Source organism: Brassica napus, chromosome C6, assembly GCF_020379485.1.
Source record: "Brassica napus cultivar Da-Ae chromosome C6, Da-Ae, whole genome shotgun sequence".
In the NCBI taxonomy this organism is placed as follows: domain Eukaryota; kingdom Viridiplantae; phylum Streptophyta; class Magnoliopsida; order Brassicales; family Brassicaceae; genus Brassica; species Brassica napus.
In genome coordinates, this window is record NC_063449.1 from 38,037,004 (window position 1) to 38,047,643 (window position 10,640).

Consider the following 10,640-nt stretch of genomic DNA (forward strand, 5'->3'; position numbering starts at 1 on the left):
CTGTGATTTCGATCCTAGGTGAAAGTTAATTGGAGTTACTCATGGAGTGTTACCGAAGTTTATTTCATTACGATCTAGTCGCAGAAGTGTTTCATAGGTTTTTATGAAAGGATTCTCATGACACATTTGTTTCTGGAACGAATTGGTCGACCAGAGGTGGATCTAGCCACCATCGGGAGGAAAGCATCTCTTTGTGCACGATGCTACGTCTATTCTCGAGTTTTCTTCGTCACAAATGTTTTCGATGCTTTTCCGTGACTCACTTGGTACAACGGAAACTGAAAGAAATGCTTTGGTGATTGAAGATTTCTCGTAGAAATTTTTAAACGAAACTGGCTTTCTAAAACTGGAAAGGGCTTCAATACTTTGGCTAATCGTCGAGTTTCAGTTTGATATTGGTATATGTTTTCTGTACGCATGATTGCGACAAGAAATGATGTATAGTCTTTGAGATTATCTTCATGATCGTCTCGATATGTTGCTAGCGTTTAGATGAATTTTAGATTGTCGTTTGCCTATTTGAGACGATTTGCTTTGACAAAATTGTTTTCTTGACGATTTGCAAAAGTTTTTTGAAGTTTGGGAGTATACGAGTATAGTATACGTACCTACTCCCCCATTTTTTTATTTACGAAAGAAAACAGTTGAACCGATACTTTGAAGGGTTGTGTACGTTTCTTCTTCAAAGGTTTGAAATGATCAATAATCCTGGACGATTTGAAGATGACGCTTGGACTGTGATTTAGTTTGTTTCCACTTTGACGACTTGGAATATATCGGTTCCGAGAAAATTGCTAGAAACGAATCGGTTTTAAGACGACGTTCATGTCTCTCGTTTTTTCTCTCTTTAGGAAGCGAGCTTGATATGCGTGGCGATCGTTTCTCAATTTTCAAAGAGTTTAGATCGGTTTGCAAGATCTGGCTGAACAGTTATGGAACGATATATCGAGACAAGAAAAATCGCCTAAGACTTAGTTCGCTAGACTATCCACCTAGGTTTTACGTTCCCTGAAGTTCTATGGCAGTCTCAAAGGCGTTTTTATTTCTTAGTAATTTCCTACGAAAATTTTAAGTCTGATTTCAAAAGTTTCAAGTCAGAAATACCTTAGTTCTCTCGAAGATGCAGTTTTGTCTCTTCTCAGTTTTGCTTGCTTATTTCCCCTTCCTCTTCTCGTGTATGTTCGCCATTTTCGATATTGGTCTTTATCCTTTAAACTTGACATTTATCTTCCGAACTTGGCTGTTATCTTCTCCTTAGATACGACGTCAATTTTTATAAAGAGGTTTAACGTAATCGTATAGTTGAGGCGGCTAAGGTGTTAAGTTAACCGTTGCCGTTTTATACGATTAATCTGAATCCAAGCGAGAAAACTAGTCTTTGCGGTTTTTTTTTTTTATCGTAAAGTTTCAATGGTAACTCCAATCAAGACGAAACAAGAGACGTTTCAATCGAGATTTGAAGGAGAACACAAAGATGGAGGTAAGGGCGAGTAGGAGCAAGCGAAGGAGTTTAGACGAGTCTTACTTGTTTTTGTCGTAAAATCTCAACGAAAACTCCGATTGAGACGAAACGAAAAGCGTTTCGATGAGGATTCAAAATAGAACCTAAAGGAGGACCTTTCTGAGGCCTGACAGGTCGCTATGTAGTGAGTGAAGGTCTGACAGGTCGCTACGTACCGAGTGGAAGCAAGCCAAGAAGAGTCCTACGTATTTTCGTCGTAAAATCTCAACGGAAACTCCGATTGAGACGAAACGAAAAGCGTTTCGATGAGGATTCAAAAGAGAACCCAAAGGAGGGCCTTTCTGAGGCCTGACAGGTCGCTATGTAGCGAGTGAAGGTCTGACAGGTCGCTACGTAGCGAGTGGAAGCAAGCCAAGAAGAGTCCTACTTGTGTTCGTCGTAAAATCTCAACGGAAACTCCGATTGAGACTAAACGAAAAGCGTTTCGATGAGGATTCAAAAGAGAACCCAAAGGAGGACCTTTCTGAGGCCTGACAGGTCGCTATGTAGCGAGTGGAATCAAGCCAAGAAGAGTCCTACTTGTTTTCGTCGTAAAATCTCAACGGAAACTCCGATTGAGACGAAATGAAAAGAGTTTCGATGAGGATTCAAAACAGAACCCAAAGGAGGACCTTTCTGAGGCCTTGCAGGTCGCTACGTAGTGAGTGGAGAGTTGGCTTGAGCTCGGTCGCTACGTAGCGACCGAGCCGTGTGAGTGCTCGGTCGCTACGTAGCGACCGAGCTGTGTGCGTGCTCGGTCGCTACGTAACCGGGCTGTGTACGTGCTCGGTCGCTATGTAGCGACCGAGCTGTGTGAAGGCTTGGTCGCTACGTAGAGACCGAGCTTTGTGCGTGCTCGGTCGCTACGTAGCGACCGAGCTGTGTGCGTGCTCGGTCGCTACGTAGTGACCGAGCTGTGTGCGTGCTCGGTCGCTACGTAGCGACCGAGCTGTGTGCGTTCTCGGTCGCTACGTAGCGACCGAGCCTTGTGCGTGCTCGGTCGCTACGTAGCGACCGAGCTTGGCTAGAGCTCGATCGCTACGTAGCGACCGAGCTGTGTAATCGATTTGTTGTGCTTCCTTTTTCCGCGATTAACCTAGGGGTTTTCTACGGTTTTTGGGAGAAATAAGTTTTACCCTTTCGAAATGTTTTCGGAAAACGTGTTTTGGTAAAACCTTTACGCATTGAGATTTCTTTTGTTCGGTAATGAGCCAAACTTACGGGGTTTGACAAGATTTATCGTTTCCCTTTATGTTTAAAATGAGAAATCGCGAGCTCGTTTCATTGCACTTCCTGTGGCGAAAAGTCGCAGAAAGGTTTTTCGATTTTTTCAAGAACTGTGGCGTTTGCATAGGCGTTGGCCATAGGCGCAGTGGCGGCTGGAGTTTTCTTACTAGCGTTGTTGCGAACTGCGATTTTCTCCTTCGTATTTTCAGACATTGTTTTGATCAAGCGTTTTGCGGCTATGAGTTAGAGTAATCCGTACCACCCTCCTTCTAGCGCCAAACTGTGGGAACCAAAATTCGCACTGTCGATTTACGTTTAAATTAGGAAACTAGGAAAACCCTAATTTCCCAGAGGTCCCGGATCTCTGCGAGAGCCAACGGCAAGTGACCAAATATGCGGAAATCATGAAAAGATAACAAACAAGTTTAGAGAAAACAGTAGATCTTATTTCGAGTCCGCGTGAGAGCATTGCGATCATTACAAGAGATCATAAAAGCTTTGGCCGCAAAGGCTATCAGCGAGTTACCTCGTTCTAGCGGCCTAAAAGCTCAAACCTAGTTGACTCGCAGCTCGATAAAAAAAGACGAAGAAAATACAGAAAAGGTTTTTGATTGATTTCGGACTGAACCTTATGAAAGGCTGCCTACGTACCCCTTTCGAGGATCAAGCCGAACATAGTTCAAGAGTGAACCAAGAGATCGAACTGCTTGTGCACGTTCGTCTGGTAATCGGGTGCCAGTCATGGAAACATAGCATGTCGAGAATAATGCCTCAAAGTTTTTAAGTGCCAAGAGTTCTGAGTCTAAAAAGTTCCCCCCCCCCATGCCTCTCGCCTAGGACTCCTTATATACTCGCTCCTAGGTCGGTTTACGCTTTTCCCCTTTTGCCCTTAAGCCGTCATAGCCTAAAAATGGAGATATTCCGTTTTTCCCGATCTTTCTAATTATCTTCGAATACTTCATATTTATCCGCGGAAACTTGACATTTATCTTTTCTTGCGAACCAAGCATAAACCGTCCTACGGTTTATGGGCTTTTGGTAAAGAAATCGTAAGTGGGTTTCGAGTCACGTCCTAGGTCTCTTTGGGCCGTTGTTTGACTCGAAACGTTTATTACGGCTTCTTTCGATAAAAACGAACTTTTCGCGGTTTTTATCGTAAAGTTCGATTGATGACTTCAAATGACGAGAAACATGAAATGGGTTGGCTACGGTCTTCGGAAGATAGCATTAAAGAGTAGACGAGAATGCATGGATTCGTGTCGTATCGATTTTTAAGAAAGCACGGTCGCTACGTAGCGACCGAGCTTCGGTGAGAGCTCGGTCGCTACGTAGCGACCAAGCCGTGTACGTGCTCGGTCGCTACGTAGCGACCGAGCTTCGGGGAGAGCTCGGTCGCTACGTAGCGACCAAACCGTGTACGTGCTCGGTCGGTACGTAGCGACTGAGCTTCGGGGAGAGCTCGGTCGCTACGTAGCGACCGAGCCATGTACGTGCTCGGTCGCTACGTAGCGACCGAGCACGCTACGTAGCGACCGAGCACGCTACGTAGCGACCGAGCACGCTACGTAGCGACCGAGCACGCTACGTAGCGATCGAGCTTTGGTTAGAGCTCGGTCGCTATGTAGGGACCAGCTTTTGCGCTGGTTGCTACGCGGCAATTTTGTTTGCGTCTTTCTCCGATTTTTCGTGAATGTGTTTTCTCCGCAAGATTCTTCGTAAAAATAGATATTTTTCTAAGATTTATTTTTGTAAAAACGTTCATGCCGATTTTTACGGACTTTCAGACATTGATTCCGTCGTGACCGATTTTGACCCCAACACTGGCCGAGTTACTGCTTCTAGGGATGAGTTCATAGTAAACTCTCCCAGCAAGAGTATAACTCGCGTCCAAGGCATGAGTTCACTAGCCAACTCGCCTAGTCAAAGTACTACTCGCCTCTGTCTAGGCACGAGTTTAGTAAGTTTACCTTTCTCCAGGTACATGTTTACACTCAACTCGCCTAACAAGAGTACATCTACTCTCCCTCGCTCAGGCACGAGTTACTGGCCGAGTCACTACTTCTAGGGACGATTTCATAGTAAACTCTCCTAGCAAGAGTACAACTCGCGTCCTAGGCATGAGTTCACTAGCCAACTCGCCTAGTCAAAGTACTACTCGCCTCTGTCTAGGCACGAGTTTAGAGAGCTTGCCTTTCTCCGTGCACAAGTTTACACTCAACTCGCCTAACAAGAGTACATCTACTCTCCCTCGCTCAGGCACGAGTTACCGGCCGAGTCACTACTTCTAGGGACGAGTTCATAGTAAACTCTCCTAGCAAGAGTACAACTCGCGTCCTAGGCATGAGTTTACTAGCCAACTAGCCTAGTCAAAGTACTACTCAGCTCTGTCTAGGCACGAGTTTAGTAAGCTTGCCTTTCTCCGGGCACAAGTTTACACTCAACTCGCCTAACAAGAGTACATCTACTCTCCCTCGCTCAGGCACGAGTTACCGGCCGAGTCACTACTTCTAGGGATGATTTCATAGTAAACACTCCTAACAAGAGTACAACTCGCGTCCTAGGCACGAGTTCACCAGTTAACTCGCCTAGTAAATGTACTACTCGCCTGGGTCGTCAAATGTAAAAGCAATGAGTCCATTTTCTTATAAACCCTCTTCGTCAAATTCATAGAGATCAATTTCATCTCTCTCAACGAACTGGGGGGCTTATTGTTGGACATGGGCTTTGCCCCCAACAAGGCTTATAAGATAATGGGCTCAGCCCATTTAAAAGGAGGTAACTAGGAAACCCTAGACCTCTTCCTTCTATAATTAAAGAACCACCCCTCCTTCGAGGGGGATACTTTGGGAGCCTCTTTCCATCCTCTCTCTAATTCTAGAGAGAGAAACATCTCTCCAGATGCTTTCATCCAGGCATTTGTGATCCCATTGTTGTAGAACTACGATTGGCTTGATCCCCTTTCGGGGTACGTAGGCATCCCTTCATCGGGTCCAGCTATAATCATTAAACCCCTTTTTATTCTCTTTTAGTCCATCCATCCGGTTCAAGCTCAACAAGAAGGCTTCTCCTAATCCCACAGTCGAAATCTGTCTACCTCTAGCATAACACCGATTTCGGTACAAACAGTTATTATTCAAATTAATTTCAATGTAAAGGAGAGTGAACTTTTGAAAGGTTTATCACAACTCAATTCAAATGCAGCTTTCAGTTGTGATATTTTAACAGATAATATACCAGACTTGAAACAGCCCAAATCTAAACAAAATCTGACTACAATAGAGGACTTAGGTGCGGGAGACGCAGCTGAGGGTTATATTGGCATACCAGTACCAACAATTAACCACATATGCAAATACTTTCAAAATCTGCATAGATAGCTAATTACTGAGTATGTTTTGTATATTCACCTAAATAGTCCTTTTTTTAATGGTGTTAAAAACATATTTTAAAAAGAGAATTTGGTTCCCATATACACCATCTTTCATCTATTTAGGAAAATAACTATATGTACTGTTCATCACTATTTATAAATCGTATTGCCATTTCGATCCCTAAGCCTATTACCTGTTTTGTATCTGACAACTTGATACATATAGAGATTTGATGTCCCCTGCATGCCTAGACTAAAGAAAAACCAATATTACTAATAACTATATTTTCGAAAATATATTCCATTGGAGCAAATAATTTGCGTGTCTGAATTATTGTAACCGTTCTCCTCACCAATCGACGATATTAATTGCAGCTTTTAGAAACATATTTGTAAGTTTTTGAATTCTCAATTTACCGGACAAAATTCAGTTTCCTCCACTTAAATAATCATGGTTCGAGTTCGCCTGGTTGACTCACCTGTTTCTTCCGAGTCAGAAGATATGATCGAGATGATCGAACTTCCTGACCGCATGTTTGCCGATGGTGAGAACCAGTTGGCGTACGAGTTCTTGCTTATCACCGTTCAAGTGGAATCTGGTCAATCCTAAGAGTTTTGTCCGACGGCGAAATCCAGTTTATCAAAGATTCTACCTTTGGCAAATTTATCGATCTCGCAGATAAACCCGCATTCTCCGGGAGGTTTGCTCGATATATTCTTTCAAGACAACTAAAGGTAAAAAAAAAGCACCAAGTTTTGTTTCGTTTTGCTGGAAATCCGATAAGATTTTCTTTAAGGGAATTTGCTATTGTCACTGGCTTACCATGTGGGAAATTCCCAAAAAAATACCGAAAAACAAGAAAGAGCGAATGGCAGAAACTCCGTATTGACCTACTCTGTTTGGTGGTACTGACGTTGTTACCGTTTCGTCGGTGATTAGGATGTTACGAAAGAAAACAGTCGTCGACAAAGAGATTAGAATTAAGTATGCTCTTCTTGCTCTGGTTTCTTCTGTTTTGATGCCGACAAATTTGAAGTCTAAGATTCCAAAAGAGTATGTAGAGATGATTAAAGATTTGAACCATTTCTTTTCGTTTCCTTGGGGACGACTTGCGTTTGATATGCTAATGACTAGCATCAAGAAAAGAGATGAAGTAGCGCTTTGTCAGAACACCTTCGCCCTTAAAGGTTTTGTACACGCTATGCAATTAGTAATGGTCGAGGCGGTGCCGGCTCTAACCGAGGTTGTGCAAGAAGCTGGTTCTTCTTCTTCCGAGTCAGACTCAGATAGGGAAGACGATGATCTTCATGAAAAGCGTAATAAGCGACTGACATTGAGTCCAGGACATGCTAGAGATGTTGATCATAAATGCGAGGTACAATCAAATCTATCCGGATCATTCTTTATATATAGTAGTTTATACAATTTTAAGAAATGTATATTTAAAAGTTGATATTAATAATGGATTTAGGTACCTGTGAAATGTATCATCGAAGATGATTCTTTCCATCCTGTGAATAATGAATATGAGGATTACTCCGACGAGGAAACCGACCAAAAGATTGAAAACGTTTTGCGTTTACACTCTGAAAAACATGATTTCAACAATTCGATGTTCAAGGGAGGTTTAACCTTGGCTGACGTTGAACGCATGGGTGGTAAGGGAAAGGGTAAGAAGAAAGAAACAAAGGCTGGTAAGAAATCAGCGTCTCCTGAAACTGTCTCGGACTCGAAGTTTGCTACGCTTCTGTATGACAAAATGAAACCTGAAATTTCACGATTTCGTGAAACAACAAAGAATCTAGATGCAACTGTCAAGGCTGCTACTGAGGAATTCATCTCAATGGAGTCTCGGGTTGGAATGGTTGTAGAGAATAAGATCAAATCAATGATATAGTCAGTCATGGTTCCAATGTTAGAACAAAAACTGTTTCAGATGAAGGGAGATATCATCCAAAGTATTGAAACCATGATTACGAATCAACATCAGGATCCCATTATCAATTCAAAGTCACAGCCATCATCGGTGCAAGATTTGAACAACTCTGATCCGACGTCCAACGATACCGAAAATGTAAGTTCTCTAAAACCATCTAAAAATAAATTTCATAGCAAATGATTAATGTTCATTCATTGTGTTAAAGAGATGTAAATTTCAGCAGTAATAGTCGACATTACAACATTTGGTAGCCAAATTAATACAAACATTGGCATTGTTTCCGAATTTATGATTCATATCCCTAAAATGTTTGACATATTGGTTAATATTGTAGTTTTCCGGGTATATACTGCTTATTTTTATTAATGCCGTTATTTCCGCGCTAAATATCTTGTAATATATAGGCTCAACCAAGTGAGAACACATATGTTCAGGATGAACCACCACATTTTCCAGAGGGTGATATACATGTAAGCATACCTTTTTGCATTACTAATCCACTCTTTAAATTTGCTATATATTTAATCGTATGAGTATTAAAATGTTCAAAATATTTGACCAATTTCTATGTTAACGCAACATGGTTGAGTAACAGGATTCTCCAACCAGAGGTTTGTCGCCAGATATATCTGGATTAACTCGATCTCCCAATGTCACATCTTTGGAAAATCAAATGGAACATCCTCCCGCATCAAAAACGGTAAAGTTTCGGGCCCCAGTTAATGATAATAGACGTTTCAATTAGGTTATGGTAATATAGCTTTGGATATTAACATAGTGCCTATTTTCCAGGTAGCTCCCTAATGTCTCCGAACCGAAAGGTTAGAGGTAAACTATCTGTATTCTTTATTGTTAAACTTAACTTTATTCTAGACCAAATGGTTTTCTTGACATTAAAACTTATATTATTTAGATGGCACAGAGAGATCCGTTCCCATTTATTGAGAATCCATCATTCTCGCTTGGTTTGTCTCAGGAAGAAAAACAGGATCACACTGGCGGTAGATCCTCCCAAGAGCCAGAAACAGTCGAAGAAGACAGTCAGGATAAGGTCCCAAAACGTAGAAAGAGTTTGCGGCTACGAAACTTTCTGAATTCAACTTTGCCTCCGTCGACTTCGGTAGAGCAGGTACAAAATGTGAAATCCATAGTAGTATTAAACGTTGTTAGTTTGGTGGTTATTTTATAACACTAGGACTTATCGTTTTAGATTTCTGAGATGGAATCGTTCCCTGTTATTGAGATTCCGTCGTTCTCCCTTGGTTTGTCCCAGGAAGATAACAATGATGACCTGGTGAACGGGTTGGCTGCTGAACAAGTCGCAGTAGAAATAGATAATCCTTTTGATTTACAAGAATGCAGGAGAGGCAAAAGACAAAAAACAGTTACCCATGGCCTCGTTGATGTTTTCCAGTGTAGCCCAGATATATTAAATAGAGCAAGGGAATCCCAAATGGCTGTGTATGGCAAAGCTGATTCTTGGGAATATACTCAAAAGTATACCAAACTGGCCCATAAGCTGAAATCCCATTTGTAAGTTATTCGATTATCTTATGTCTATCCTGATATATTAAGATCTATTTTGTGTCTATTAATCTATTAATATCTATACTAGTGTTATTCATCTTGGAGGGTGTCAAGTTTCAAACAAAGACAATATTGACATTGTCGAAATGGCCAAACCATACTCTTCAAAGGTAATAGGATCTTCTTTGTTATCGTTAAAAATTGCTCCACCTATTAATATAATTCTATGTAGGTGATGGGTGTACTCATGAAGCATCTTAGCTTGTCATATGCTAAGCGGTCTCTTAGCGAAGAGGGCAAAAAGTTGGTATTTTTATACCAAGTTTGTTGCCTCTTTGTCTAGGAACTACTCCAAATTCTCCAAAATACCGGCTTAGGAAGCACATATATTCACAAAGGGTCTGGTAGAAGTGTTTGGAGAGATGGTGGACCATTTTCCTGATCACTATGTTTTCTATTTCCCTTTTAATCTGGATAAGAAACACTGGATCGGCTTGTGTGTGGATGCTTCCTCTTGGATCATTACAGTTTTTGATTGCAACACCTTGCTAAGGAGCGAAGCTTCGATGAGTTCCGAACTTAAACCAATATCAGAGATGTTTCCTTACCTTATGAAACAAGCTGGGTTGCGAATTTCAAATTCTCAACTGGTGCCAATGGTCGCTGAAAGAGCAAAAACCGTTCCGCAGAACATCATATCAGCAGATTCTTCGTTGACGTCGGTTTTGCTTATGCAGACACATGCTCTCTCTGGAATCGAAGCATGTCGTTGTATCGCACCCCATATCTTAGCTTCTGAGGCGCAAAGGGTTGCTGTTCTGCTCTATGAGTACCACATGAAACTCTAGTTTGTTGTTTATGCATTGAATTTGTAGAATTGTTAATATTAGACTCTGTTTTCCAAGCAAGGATTTTAGACGAATGCGATGTTTGAAAGCTGACTATTTTGTTTTCCTATCGTAAGGATTTAAGATACTATGTCGTCTATGCATCAATCTAACATAATTAATTATTCGTATTCCGCATATGCAGATTATAGGTATGAATAATTCTCAACAAATTATGAATGAAACAC

At 41.5% G+C, this 10,640-nt stretch overlaps 1 protein-coding gene across 1 annotated transcript; it reads left to right on the forward strand.

The window, feature by feature from the left end:
- Positions 1-7,225: 7,225 nt before the first annotated feature.
- On the forward strand, positions 7,226-10,413 carry LOC106403707. The gene is made up of 10 exons (XM_013844514.1): positions 7,226-7,474; positions 7,571-7,954; positions 8,036-8,173; positions 8,443-8,508; positions 8,634-8,738; positions 9,015-9,167; positions 9,249-9,535; positions 9,654-9,735; positions 9,798-9,872; positions 9,943-10,413. Exons 1-10 carry the CDS (start codon positions 7,226-7,228, stop codon positions 10,411-10,413), a joined length of 2,010 nt encoding a protein of 669 aa, XP_013699968.1.
- Positions 10,414-10,640: the final 227 nt, after the last annotated feature.

What these genes read in the sequence shown, in the direction of transcription:
- LOC106403707 (XM_013844514.1), top strand. Translation starts at nt 7,226, where the DNA reads ATGACTAGCATCAAGAAAAGAGATGAAGTAGCGCTTTGTCAGAACACC. An exon ending in ATCCTCCCGCATCAAAAACG is followed by an intron (nt 8,739 to 9,014) that starts GTAAAGTTTCGG and finishes GGTTTGTCTCAG; the next exon opens with GAAGAAAAACAGGATCACAC. An exon ending in CGTCGACTTCGGTAGAGCAG is followed by an intron (nt 9,168 to 9,248) that starts GTACAAAATGTG and finishes TTATCGTTTTAG; the next exon opens with ATTTCTGAGATGGAATCGTT.